This window comes from Strongylocentrotus purpuratus, unplaced genomic scaffold (genome assembly GCF_000002235.5).
Source record: "Strongylocentrotus purpuratus isolate Spur 01 unplaced genomic scaffold, Spur_5.0 spur5_scaffold_14, whole genome shotgun sequence".
Lineage (NCBI taxonomy): Eukaryota > Metazoa > Echinodermata > Echinoidea > Camarodonta > Strongylocentrotidae > Strongylocentrotus > Strongylocentrotus purpuratus.
This window is the reverse complement of record NW_022145599.1, coordinates 35,986,949-36,001,302: the sequence shown is the minus strand read 5'-3', so window position 1 is coordinate 36,001,302 and position 14,354 is coordinate 35,986,949. Positions and strand designations below refer to the sequence as shown.

The following is a 14,354-nucleotide window of genomic DNA, read 5'->3' as shown; positions in this document are numbered from 1 at the left end:
AAAAAAAAAAAAAAAAAAAAAAAAAAAAGTTGCAAAACGCTGTCCAAGTTGACTCTTTTGGCTAGCTTCTCTTCCAGTCTTCGCTTACCATCTCGACATGCTCTACTACTTCATGTATACCTTCTCATCCAAAACTTTCGTTTCCCCCTCCGTAATTGTTTTCCAATTGATTCCAATGTATTCGATTTAATAAGCCGTTCTAGTGCCTAAGAAATACTAGTACATAAAGACATACATAAGAAAGAAAAAAAAACGCAACTTTTAATATCAAAATAAACATCAAGACGAAAACACTAGGCAACGAAATGTCATGAAAAAAGACTCGCCATTTGAAGTGGTTTGAACAGTGGTCAAGAAAGGGTTTGGAACTAGAATTTTCTTACTGGATAATTTACCCTAAAAACAAAATTTACTCAATTATTTTCTTCGAACTACACATTCTGTGCAACAACTTCATGTGTTTCAAAGAACAAATATAACATCTCAGGTAATTTTTTATCAAATCTGTAGGAAGTCAAGTTGAATTTTCAACAGGGACAAAGTGCGGGCCATTTAATAGTCATTTTTCGTTACTGTCGGTACTTCATTACACTATCAACGTGCAAGAGGAAAGCATATCATTCATTTCGTTTTAAAGATAAATTGAGTTCTGGTTAAAAAAAAAAAAAAAAAATGAGTTCTCACAGAATCTAACGAAACTTACACTGAATGTTCAAAATTACAAATAAATGTCATGTGTCAAACTGGCTGAGTAATGAGCATAGAAAGATAAGGAAATCAAGGTAGTACTATAGTGTGATTGTTACTTGACCAAAAACTGGGCCAAATTTATGATGATTTTGATGACTCCAGAACCTTGCATTACACACCAATACTTACATACTATATGATCAACTTTTCTCATTCATTCCACACTTTTTCTTTCACAATGCAATCGCATTACCAGAACTCACCTTTATCTTTAATTTTATATTTGACATTGCAATCGCATTAATCTTCATTTGCCACATGCACTCGACCCAGGTGAGGTAAGTGGGTACCTGGCAGGAATTAATCACTTGACATGTTAGAGCGATGTAATGGTAGCTAGGCTAAAGTCGGGGTATTTATTAATGCGCCTCGGAATAGAATTTCTAGATAGACGGCGCTATAGAAATGCCTGTAAATATTATTTATTAATTATGTTAGTCATTGTTCTTGAATAATTATTTGTATGGAAACATACATGTAAGTACGGAAGGTTATTTTGTTAAGATAGCAATATTTATATCTTACAATAGTGATCAGATAAAAAAATGTCTTTTATAATTGAAGTGATTAAACTTGAAATTTCAACCGATTTATTTGTCATGTAATTTTCTATTTGATCTTGTTCTATTAAGCAACAAAATGCGTTACAATTCTGATCTACCCCATCGTTCACTTATCATTCCATCGTTTCAAGAAGAACCATAGTGTACAGCATATGCGCTCAACAGTCGTAAATGACTTTGGGATGAATATCCGATGGTTTTCAAGAGTCCATACTCCATGACTTGATTTGGAAAGACTTTCTGAGTTTCATCATCTCATTATAAGAAACGATGTAAACCAAGAACTTCAGCTTTGTGATGATCAATTATGATTGCATATGTAATATAAAGCAAATAACTATGAAAGATTAATCATATTGTCAGGCTCATTCTTATTTAAGACGATGGCTCTACCTATTAAAATCCTACTGATATAAACGAGACGTAACTTTTCACGGATAGCACTTTCGCTATTGTCCAAACAAAAAATCTTTGCCTGGGTATTCAAAGTGGCACAATTTTGCACTTTCAAAAAAAAATATTAAAGGAAGATCTATTGTTTCGTCCTTGACTGAGGTGTTTACTCTCTTTCAATTCTTCTTTTCTACGCCGCCCCGTGTATATTTAGTTCATAATGATCTTCAGGGCGATAACTTCACAAGTTTAACAAAATGGAACAAGTATCGGAGTACATGTTTTTGTTTCTTCATGACAAACTTGGGCAAGCTGTTCTCCCGTTAATAGTATCAAACATGACTGTATTAGTAAAAAGTTGTTTACATCAACGTCAAACCCCATCGTGTAATTTCTTTCTTTTCTCAAAGTAAAACATTCGCTTCTCGTCGTAAGCAGATCTCTTCGCTCTGGCAGTATCATTCTTGGCCTTGGCCGCTGCTTGTTTCAATCGAATCAGCTCCATCTTAGCTTCGTGCTCCTGCTTTAAGAACTGGATGGACAGATCTGTCAGGTCCTTGCTAGTGCCTTTGGCCGTGGCCGTGGTCGCATTCATTTTTGAGCTCATCGTTGAGTTCATATTCGGATGCTTGTTTGAGCTCATCGTTGGGTTCCTGCTCGAGTGCATTTTCGAGTTAATATTTGAGTTTATACTTGAGTGCTTATTCGAGTTCAATTTCGAGCTCACAGCTGATTTCATTGTCGATTTCATTGTAGGTTTCATTGTAGGTTTCATAGCCGAGTTCGTGGTTGTTTTCATCCGCTGGTCGAACTTGAGGGGTACACTCTGGCTCGTATTTTCTGGTTGGAATTGCGGCTGTTGACTCACAACGGAAGTGATCTGAATACCACACGGGATATTAACTCTGTAGAAAAAAACATACAAGAAAAAAATGAATGTGAAAAGACCACAAATGGGACGGAATGTAAGCTTACAAGGGTTGTGGAAGGGGGAGGGGAGATAGGAGAGGGAGATGAGGATGAGTGTTGAATACCACTGAGGGTCAACTTCTCTCCTGCCCAATACCTGATGAAAACCTGATGAAAAGTAGTCACGAATGTCAACAATCAATTACATGACCCAACATGTGTTGTCATCTGGTCTACGGTAATGGAGGTAAAAGTAAAGATGAAACAACCGAAATAGGTCAAAAATAGAACGTGTGCTGAGAGCCAGAAGGGCAGTAACGTATATCATTTAATACGGAATTAACGCCCTTCTGCTTGTCAATAAAGGCTCAGGATACGTTTATGAAATGTAATTAAGTACAAATACAGTACCGTACACCAAAATCCGGAAACTTAAAAATAATTACATTATTCTTTGTGCTCCCAAAATGCTTTCAATTGTTAATGTTACCTACAATGTAAATACTGTTTGACGGTGCCTTTGATATTTAGAGCCTTCGATCGGTCGAAAATCATTCTGAAAGTTGGCCGATTATTCGGCTTGGCTCTATATTTGGTCTGAATTATCAAAGATATTGACATACACAACATTCGCATGTACACCTACTTTGCAAGGAGGTTTGGAGCTTCCAACTTTGGGCTAGATCGATCACTTAGAACTGCATTCACTCCTGACGTACTCGTCTCCAGGACTTCTACGATATCAACCTCAAAGAAATCGCCACCGGCATTCTTTGCCGGAGCAGCGCCCAAATCTGTTCTAACAATCTTTGGCGTTTCGTTCGGAAGCAGAGAGTTGGACGCCCGTCGTTTTTCCACCATACCAGGCTTTTCCTTATCAAGCAGAACACCATTCCGAGTCTCAAGCACGGTCGCTTCTTCTTCGAGTAACGGCACAAAATCGGTGATGAACTTGGTATCCATGTCCAAGCCGAGGTCATTGATGTCGATGACCTTGTGACCCGTGTGGTCTGGAAGCCAACCATTGTTGTCCGCTTCTGATATGGTGCGGACGTGTCCAACCTTGGCGCTCTGGATGCTCTGGCGGACATCCATCCGGGCTCTGTGTTTCATCCGTCGCCAAAGTTCCCGGATCTCTTTGGAGGTCAGGTCCTGTCGACCGGGACGGTCCTTGATGAACTCCTTGGTGATGGATTCCCATGCTTCCTTCTTACAATCGCTGGAATGGGCATCACTCGTTATTGCGTCCAACAAAATCACTTTGGGTTTGATAAGCTCCAGTACCGCCATTCGTTCTTCTATAGTGAACCTCCCTGTTTTCGGCATCTTCACGATATCTAAACAAACAATGGCAATGGTAAAATAAAGTGTTGAATATAATAGGCCTGTCTGAAGATGAATAAAAACATATTGGGCAAATGATAACCAGTACCACGTAGGCCTACTACTAAGCTTTCTTTACGCCTACATCTGGTTTAGTTCTTTCCTCTAAATGCTCGGCGACATCTTGAATAAAGAGAAAAAAGTAAGATATGAAAAGTTGTTGCCAGAATTTGTTATTTAAGATTGACTTATCGTGACGGCGGTGTATAGGTGCCATGCAAGAGAACAGCAAAATCACGGAGTAAGCAATATAAGGAATATAAGCAATAATGCCCTGCAACAAGGTTCGGCCTGTCAGGACAATGAAATGAATATAAAGTGCGACGATCGCCCAAAGAACGAGATTTTTTACTTACTTATTCATGTATTCGTTAATTCTTGCATTCATACATTATGTAAGTATCACAGATGTTTTATTACTGATCGATCTATTTACCTATCTATTTGTCTATTTCACATCTCTATCCAAATCTTTAAAAAATACGTACATCGGAAACGAAACAGGCTGCACATTACAAAGGGAACACACAGATACACTAAAAACAAAAATACCGGTCATTCACGGGGCTCTGAGTTAAACAAAATCGTATCAGAATCAGCAACAGTATCAGCATAAGTGCATACGGAAGTGAGAAGTGATCCTGTTAAAACTTTCGGTTGTTTTTGGCTTGATCAGTAATTTTACAAATTATTTCACACTTTATAAACCCGGAGACTGAAACGGGGGAAATTAAGAAAGCATGAGTAAAGGGGTATGTAGGGATGGATGGATGGGGTGGTAGAGGAGGCGGGGTGGTAGGAGGAGGGCTGGGGAACTGAGGGAATAGAGGAAAAATAGGTCGTGTGACGTACATTGGGGAGAAGTAGTTGAGAGAGAGAGAGAGAGAGGGTGATATCGCAAGGCGGGGGGGGGGGGGGGGGGCGCCAGAGCTAGGTAAAGGGAGAGGGGAAGAGAGACATTTGTACACGTATATATAGAGAGAGAGATAGAGAGAGAGAGAGAGAGAGAGAGTGATCCCGTTGGAGAGAGAAAGAGAGAGTGATCGAGGCCGGGGTACAGGGAGAGAGAGAGAGAGAGAGAGGGGGGGGGGGGGGTTAAGATATACGTAGTCTACAGGGAGATACATAATTATAGACGGATCAAGATCGAGATAGAGATGCATAGAGCGAGAGCGAGAGAGAGGGAGAGAGAGGGGGGGGGGGGTAAGATATACGTAGCCTACAGGGAGATACATAATAATATTATAGACGGATCAAGATCGAGATAGAGATGCATAGAGCGAGAGCGAGAGAGAGAAGGAGAGAGAGAGGGGGGGGGGGGAAGAATTAAGAGCAAGTAAGAACGGGGGGGGGGGTTCCAGAAAAGACGGTAGTTGCTATCAGCGACGGATTTGGATAACTAAAAAGTGCACGTACGAACAGTTAACTTTACCATGCAGAGAGTGACCCTTTTTGGAAATACATATTTAACAACAACACTGACAACGATTGCTTGAATCACCAAAGTCAAAGAAGCAATTAATTAATTAAGCTGGCCCATCATTATGAGAATACATGATTGACAAACCGATTTTGAAGCAATTCTCACTATTTTAAACACTGTGGAATGATCTCCCAGATGAAATAAGATTAAAAACATCGAGGTTATCCTTTCGGAGACATCTTTCCACCTACTTTCTATTTAAATGACGTGGGCTCAATCCCACCCCCTTCGTTTTTTATTTTATTTTACTTGTCTTCCTTGTACACAATCCTTGCTTGTTAACGACTATAGCTGCCTTAAGCATTTACAGGATTTGTGCTTGTACGCACATCTGTATGATTATTTTTATTAATACATCCTTTTAATTTTTATGAACACATTGATGATTTTATTTGTTCATAGATTTGTCTTCTTTTATTATAATACTTAAATAATACTTAGTTAAACTTTTTTCATTTTAGTATGTAAAACCAGGGACTTGCTATAACAGTAACATGATACTGTATATATGTGATACAAAACAAAGTTTTACATTCATATGTGATTATGTATAAACAAATTAACAGAAAAAAATCTTGCCAAAGAATGGAACTAGGATCGACTAGCACTTGTGCTAACTTCTAGTTCCCATACAAAATTAAGGATCTAAGGTACCTTGATTAATTCATGCAGAATTAATTAATTATAATCGTCACGCACGTAGACGATTTTGTTTACCTAGCTGACTCGGTGAAGAAGTGCACATATAATATATATATATATATATATACAACCTTATTTTCCTAAATCCCATAAAAACAGCTTACACACCACAATCTATTATCAAGGCACTGCGCATGACTGATCGCGAGCGCATGGCATTGAGATCAAACATACCACGCATAATATAACTTAACCATGCGGTTTCATAATATGCCATGTACGCATAGAACCTACACATGTGTGTGTATAATACATGGAGTGTATAAACTCACCAGAAACGGTTTCGTGTGCTTGAAGAATCCAGGTTCAATGACAAAAATAGAGTTTTAGAATAGCTCTCTCTCGTGCATGTCAGCCTTTGTTTTTCCCTCTTGAAATCGAGATCAGCTAAATAGAAATAACATGGATGAAATATAGCAATAAACGTACAATTCAAGCCGTAGGGAGAAGTGAAATTTGGTCGAGTCTACTCTCATGCAAAGCTGCAAATACCGCCTATTTCTAAACGAACTCAATGCATGACGAAGCCTCGTGCATGTACACGTCGCATTATGAATGCACGATACGGCTGTGTGTATACAAAAATCAGGCACGCACATAAAATATTCACGTACCGGTTTTTGCGTTGTTTCAAAAGGTCACGTAATTTTTTGTCAGAGGAAAGGGGTGTTTTGCTCGCTAGGCTACGCGATCAGACGTTGGGTACATTATTAGGGGTGATATGCAATTTCAGTTTGAGCAAGGAGTTGGTTTGAGTCGGTTACGTCAACCTTCAAGAATGCATGCATTGAAGACTCGATTATATTGTCGCGGAGCTCTATTTTATCCGTATTTTTTTCATTCTCAAAATAGGAATTGGGGGGAGGGGTGGAGGCGAGGCGCCAGTGGTAAATTAAGGGAGAGGGGATCGAAGAGAGACATTTATACACACAGTATGTATATATATATATATAGAGAGAGAGAGAGAGAGAGAGAGGGGGATATCGCAAGGCGGGGGGGGGGGGGGGGGCGAAGCGCCAGAGGTTAAGGGAGAGGGGGAAGAGAGACATTTATACACACACATATATAATATATATATGTAGAGAGAGAGAGAGAGTGGGATATCGCAAGGCGGGGGGGGGGGGGGGAGGCGAAGCGCCAGAGGTAAAGGGAGAGGGGGATGAGAGACATTTATACATATATAGAAAGAGAGAGAGAGAGAGAGAGAGAGTGGGATATCGCAAGGCGCGGGGGGGGGGGGGGGGGGTGGAGGCGAAGCGCCAGAGGTAAATTAAGGGAGAGGGGATCGAAGAGAGACATTTATACACACACACATAATATAGAGCTAGAGAGAGTGATCCCGTTGGAGAGAGAAAGAGAGAGTGAGGCCGGGGTACATGGAGAGAGAGAGAGAGAGAAAGAGATGCATAGAGTGTGTGTGTGTGTGTGTGAGAGAGAGAGAGAGAGAGGGGGGGGGGGGAGAAAGAGAAGGTAAGAACGGAGAGACAGAGAGAGAGAGAGAGAAAGACTAAGGGGTGGGGATCCAGAAAAGACGGTAGTGGCTATAGGACGGATTCGGAAAAAAAAAGTGCATGAACAGTTAACGTTACCATGCAGAGATAGAGTGACCCTTTTTGGAAATATTATTTAACAACAAAACTGACACTGATTGCTCGAATCACCAACGAAGCAATTAATCAATAACTTGTATATCAATAAGAATGCATAAAAATATAAACATCCAGGCAGTGGCGTACGCAGGATTTTTTCAAGTGGGGGGGGGGGGGGGGGGGGTTAACATTTTTCAATTTTTCAATCGGGCCGATAAATATTGGTGTTAACCGAAGAATTAAGAAGAGGAAACGGACATCGATACCCCGGTCCCTAACAGGCCCCTTAACAGTAGTAGGCCCTATTATTCGCATTTATTTTTTTCCGATCGAGTAAGACCATGCATACAGTGCCCCCTCCCCCAGCAACCCCAAGTTCTAGTGCCTCATATTAATGTGTGGGCTCACTACGCCGGCCACTGAATAACTAATATTGTATGCTAAATTGGATCCTCTCTGATTATCATCTCTGATTATGGCTGGGGGAGGGGGAAGGGCAATTACCCGCTTCCCGTTTTGGCTTAACTTGAGTGGAGTATAGTAGTACAATAGTGGTGGGCCTAAACGTAATGTATAAAAGCCTATGGTAATACTAACAACAATATCTAGTTCTTATTATAGCGCTTTTCAGGACCGAAGGCCCTCTCAAAGCGCTTTACAGATATACACTGTTGGTCATAATGGTGGAATAATTATTTTTACCCCAATTTATTGAATGATTTTGACAATGATTTATTCCTAATAGATCTAGATAATAGTATACATTCTCAGATTTTATTGAATGACAATTGGGAGTGTTTGTTTTGCGCGACTGCTAAAGCATGTGTGTGCTACTATGCTAATCAACTAGAGAACCTACGTCCTTAAGTCATAACTGATAGTAATGGGGATTAATGCCTCATAAAAGGGCACTAATATAGCACATCGACACGGTTTTGATCCTGGGGGCTCACAGTAATGAGGCCATTGCTTAGCCAATGAATCATGACTGTACGCAGTGGGCGCTAGGGTACGTCGACGCCCCCATAAAAACGAAAAAAACAAAGAAAATGCAATAAATTTTCAATAATTCATTGAATTTTCCCCAGTCCCCAACAGGAAAAATTCCTCTGTAGGGCCATGCATTATGGTTCAAGGCGTGCCCACATAGAAGATTTGTTTATGTTAGCGAAAGCAGACGATTGGGTTTCCTCTTCTCGACTCTTAATTCTCGTCTGAATTCAGTTTCCCCTTCCCGCGCGAAGCGCGAAAAGCTTAGACGTTTGATTTAATTATTATAGAAAGAAGACGATTCGTTGGCGTTTCATTAAATTATTAGAGAAAGTAGACAATTCGTTGAACCGTGCTCGACTCTTAATCCTTGTATGAATTCAGTTTCTCCCTCTCTCTCCCGCGCGAAGCGCTGAAGCTTTGAAATATCATTAAATTATTAGAGAAAGCAGACGATTTGTTAAACCGTGCTCGACTCTAAATCTTTGTCTGAATTCGGTTTACCCCTCCCGCGGAAAGCGCGGAAGTTTTGACGTTTCATTAAATTATTAGAGAAAGCAGACGATTCTTTGTACTGTTTTCGACTCTTAATAAGCCCTATTTATCTGAATTCAGTTTGCCCCTCTCGCGCGAAGCGCTGAAGCCTTGACGTTTCCTTAAATTATTAGAGAAAGCAGACGATTGGGTGTACTGTTCTCGACTCTTAATTCTCGTCTGAATTCAGTTTCCCCTTCCCGCACGAAGCGCGAAAAGCTTAGACGTTTGATTTAATTATTATAGAAAAAAGACGATTCGTTGCACCGTTTTCGACTCTTGATAAGCCCTATTTATCTGAATTCAGTTTCCCCCCTCTCGCGCGAAGCGCGGAAGCCTTGATGCTTCCTTAAATTATTAGAGAAAGCAGACGATTGGGTGTACTGTTCTCGACTCTTAATTCTCGTCTGAATTCAGGTTCCCATTCCCGCGCGAAGCGCGATAAGCTTAGACGTTTGATTTAATTATTATAGAAAGAAGACGATTCGTTGCACCGTTTTCGACTCTTATAAGCCCTATTTATGTGAATTCAGTTTCCACCTCTCGCGCGAAGCGCGGATGCTTTGACGTTTCCTTAAATTATTAGAGAAAGCAGACGATTCGATGTACCGTTTTTGACTCTTAATAAGCATTATTTATCTGAATTCAGTTTCCCCCCTCTCGCGCGAAGCGCGGAAGCCTTGACGTTTTCTTAAATTATTAGAGAAAGCAGACGATGGGGTGTACTTGAAATAACTGAAGAGACAAACGGCCACTGTAAGTCTTGAACACGCCAGTCCTGGAACTTCAGTCTTCATCTACCCCCCCCCCCCAACACACACACACACACACACACACACACACACACACACACACACACACACACACACACACTCCGGGGTCGGAGGGACCGCATGTGCGTTCCTAAAATCTCCAGGAAAGGGGTACTTTTTCGTGCGACATAATCCGGCCCGAGAATTGTAACAAAATGGGTGTATTTGACTTTTCACCCGGAGATTTCTTTAAAAAGGGGGTGGTTTTTTTTCTCTCTCTCTCTTTGGACACCTGAGAAATGTAAAAAGGGGGTTATAAAATATCTTGAATATCATAGAAAAATTGATCACATCCCGGGATCAAATGCCTGAAATTCCTGCTAGCTTTGAAAGCTCATTCAGGATTATTTCATTTTGAAAAGTAAAAATATTGGCCCCCAGTCCCCCTCGATCACCTGAAATTAGGGGAGGGGGGGGGGGGGGTGGAACATTAAGCAGTGTTCCGGATTTTTTTTTTTGGTTTTTTTTTTGTTGTTGTTGGGGGGGGGGGGGTCTCCAAGGCAGGAAAAGCCAGCGAAAAGCCGGCGAAAGGAGGATTCAGAAATGTTGGCAATCCTGAGATAGAGGGGGGGGGGGGGGGGGGGGGTGCTTTCAAAGGGAGGGAACGAGCATACGCGTACCCTAAATAACACTGAGTGGGGGAGGGGGCCGGGCATCTAGTGTACATGATTGCACTTTTTAAGCGCTCGCACGCTGGCGCACTTTACGTCTGGGATATAATAATACCTTGCAAAATAACGAAAAATTATACTGAAGTTTATGAAATTCTTGTTCGCGCACGTCGCGCAAATACTCTTAATGATCGTGACATACTGTATTACGTGAAGGCTATACAGTTATACATACATACAAAAAAATAACTCATTTCTCATGCATTATGATGAAATTGAAACAATCACATTTTTGTTTCTTCTTCTTCCTTTTTTTCTCTTTATTTTGTAATCTCAGGGGGGGGGGGATATTTGTACAGGCCCCCCCCCCCCCCCTCCTTCAAGCGAGGGGGAATGCATCCCCCCACCCCCGGGATTTACGCCCCTGATTGATCTAGACAAAATGCTCATGTACTCTTTACAGCTCATTTTATGTATGCTATAACCAAAGAAGGAAAAAGGCCAGTCACTCACTCAATAGTGTCTGACGGTGAAGTCTAGCAAGTAAACGAGTTTCCTTGCATAATTTGAATATTAGGACACTGTTAACGTTTAAATTTCACAGATAGTACATACATGTTCATGACATATTCATAATTCCTACAAAGTTCTACAGAATTTGATGTTGGCTGCAAAAGGGACATATTATCTTTAACAGAGAGAGATAGAAGTGAACCGTCCCACGGTCAACGATGTTGTATTATTATACTTATTTGTTTATCGTCTCTACAATGCTATTTTAATTCTATGATTACAATCAACGACACCGTTAGCAAATAGTGAGATGCTTGAAATACACAATTCAACATGTTTTCAATGGGTGGTATTCTCGAAAGCGGCCTAAGTTAAACCTGGCCTAAGTTAAACCGTAGTTTAGTTAGGCCAGGCTTAACTTAGGCCGCTGACCTAAGTCATTTTCATTTCTCGAAAGGTGGCCTAACTGATCCATGGTTTAAACCTGGCCTAACTTAGTCCATGGATCATTCACCATGGTTACGGTTTCTGCACATGCTCAGTACCAAAGCTGCGACGTCACAATGCACTAGGACAATGGGCTAAGACTATGGATGCGCGCAGTGTGGAGAGGATGCATCACCTCGACAACTTGAGCAATATGACGTCACAATGCACTAAGACAATGGGCTAAGACAATGGATGTGCGCAGTGTGTAGAGGATGCATCACCTCGACAACTTGAGCAATATGACGTCCAGGGGCGGCGGAGTGACTTCCAAAGCGGGGGGCAGCACCAACAAAAAGGGCACTTGCTGGAATTGTATCATTGTTAAAAGTAAAATTATCAGAGGTGAAAAGGGTCACATATCGCACCTGAAAAGGGGCATCGAACATATTTTTAAAGGGGCACTTATGAGAATGAAAAAGAGGCACCGATAATTTTGTTAATAGGGGCACCTCTCAGATCTAAATAGGGCAATTATCAGAGGTGAAGGGGCACTTCTCGTACCTGAAAAGGAGCACTTACTAGAGATTTAAAAGGGCACTTATAACAATGGAAAATTGACACTTATTGCCAAGGAAAATGGAAACTTGTCAAAGGAAAAGGGGCGCGTCTCAAAATTAAAGGGGCACTTATCAGAGGTGAAAAGGGGAAGGGGCACTTTTCCTATGGAAAAAGGGGCACTTCTTACAAAGTTAAAAGGGAACTTTCCTATATAAAAAGGGGCATTTGAAAAAGGGGGCACTGTACCCCCCCCCCAACTCTTTCTCCCTATCTCCATTTCTCTCTCTCTCTCTCTCTCTCTCTCTCTCACATACACACACACACTATATCACATCACTGTCTATTTCTCTCACCATTAAATTGTTCTTTCTCATTTGGTTCCCTTTCTCTTTTACTCTATCTCTCTCTCTCTCTCTTGCTCGCTCTCTGTTCTCTCACTGTTCTATATCAAGACGTTTTCCATGTATAATTCAATGAACCCAACAGTATGCACACTTAAAATTAAAAGATAGGAAAGGAATATTGTATATAACACATCAACAATTATGTTCAATTTATTTATTTACTTAAAACAGAAAAGATTGTAATTCACGATGAATACGATTATAAAATTGAAGGTCAAATATTAAGCTCCAATAGCCTCATAATCTGCTACTTCAAACTAATAGAATTAAATGTTATGTACTTGTTACATTACTTTTTCCCATTTTTTTAAAACAAAGCATAGTCTACTTTTGAGCCGTGTTTCTTTTGCAGGGAATCTGTTATATAATGACTTGCACTATATTATAAAACACATTATAAAACATGACTTCTTAAATGATTCAAAATCACAATTTATCCAGTGAAACAATGAACATCTGATGTACATAAAAACATCCTTATGAGTGATGGTTGCTTTGTGGTTCACACACACACAACAAGGACATATCAGGCTTTTTATCAATGGTTGCTTGTTTGTTACCATAGCTTCATGTTATGAGGATTAAAATACAAAGGCTTTGATCCCCATGCAGTCACAGTTACAGCAGATGGAGTCTGGTTCATTGAAGAGGCTAAGTAGAATTTCATAGTCCTTGCAAGTATGTCTGTTGAATGAAAAGAGAAAAGAATGAATGGAAGCACATTGAAACCTATTTCTGTTAAACATTAAAAAGGTCTTGCATGTACATTGTGGTAAAAGTGGAGTGCATAATCAATTACATGAAAGTATTGATGGAAAAATGTGAATGAACAAATGCCATCCTTGAAGTACCTGGGCATACAAACAACAACTTATTCGTACAGCCTACCTGTCAGAAATTCAGCAGCTCAGTAGTTCTCCTTCCTCTCTCTGAATTTGTCTCAGTTATCAGGGAATTTGCCTTCATTCATTTTACTGAAGAAAAACATCATCCTGAAACAAAAATAAAAGGTTTAGACCTCATTAAAATATCAAAGATCTACTCCATTGATAATTGGTCTTCGTTATAGTGTCAATCATATTCTAAGTTTTCCAAAAAAAACTTAAGGCGCCTTTCATGTAGGCAGTGACTAGGCACCCCCTCCCCACTCAGTTACTAGTAATCATTGATTTACAGAATGACTACCGGTATCTCTTTCAAAGTCAAGAACAAACATACACATTCTTGCATTACTATCTCATAAATGTACTTGCACCAAGTTGTACTTGCCATGTCATGGCCTAAGAAAGCCCGAAGTAGTTAAATTCTATAGCCAATTTAGTCCCTTTCCTAAAATCAAGTCTAGAGGTCTACATCTTACTTAGATAACCAGCCGACAGTTGGCCTAACCTAGATGTAAACGCAGCCTGGAATGGAGATTTTACAAGGCCATAATCGTTAGAGCCCAACTTTTCCATTTAGTTCAATCTAACATTAGACCACAGATTGTCTTTGTTTATGTTATCTCCCAAAATGAGCTTCGTGAAAGGGGAAAAAGTAAAATGAAAATGTACTGCACTGTACTGTACTGCAGTCTGTAGGTCTCTAAGTGTTATATGGTCCAGAATTGTTAGTGGTAGGTTTAACGTTTCTTCTGACCCAAATTTGAAAGTAGTTAATCAACTGTTGATTATTTGTGTCTTATTTTCAGATAGTTCCGCCCAGAAGTCTAGGCCAAGCTGTCACTGTCAG

General features: G+C 40.3%; 1 protein-coding gene across 1 annotated transcript; it reads right to left on the bottom strand.

Annotated features, from left to right (window-relative positions):
• Positions 1-2,020: 2,020 nt before the first annotated feature.
• Positions 2,021-6,662, bottom strand: LOC100892541. Its single transcript, XM_003725666.3, has 3 exons — positions 6,456-6,662; positions 3,262-3,952; positions 2,021-2,611 (listed from the first exon to the last, which is right to left on the bottom strand). The coding sequence occupies exons 2-3, from the start codon at positions 3,939-3,941 to the stop codon at positions 2,080-2,082; spliced, it is 1,212 nt and encodes a 403-aa protein (XP_003725714.2). The 5' UTR covers positions 3,942-3,952; positions 6,456-6,662; the 3' UTR covers positions 2,021-2,079.
• Positions 6,663-14,354: the final 7,692 nt, after the last annotated feature.

Bases quoted from the DNA above. Each gene is read 5' to 3' on its own strand.
- LOC100892541 (XM_003725666.3), bottom strand. From the start codon at position 3,941: ATGCCGAAAACAGGGAGGTTCACTATAGAAGAACGAATGGCGGTACTG. The intron at 2,612-3,261 runs GTAGGTGTACAT...TTTTTTCTACAG, and splicing joins GCTCCAAACCTCCTTGCAAA to AGTTAATATCCCGTGTGGTA.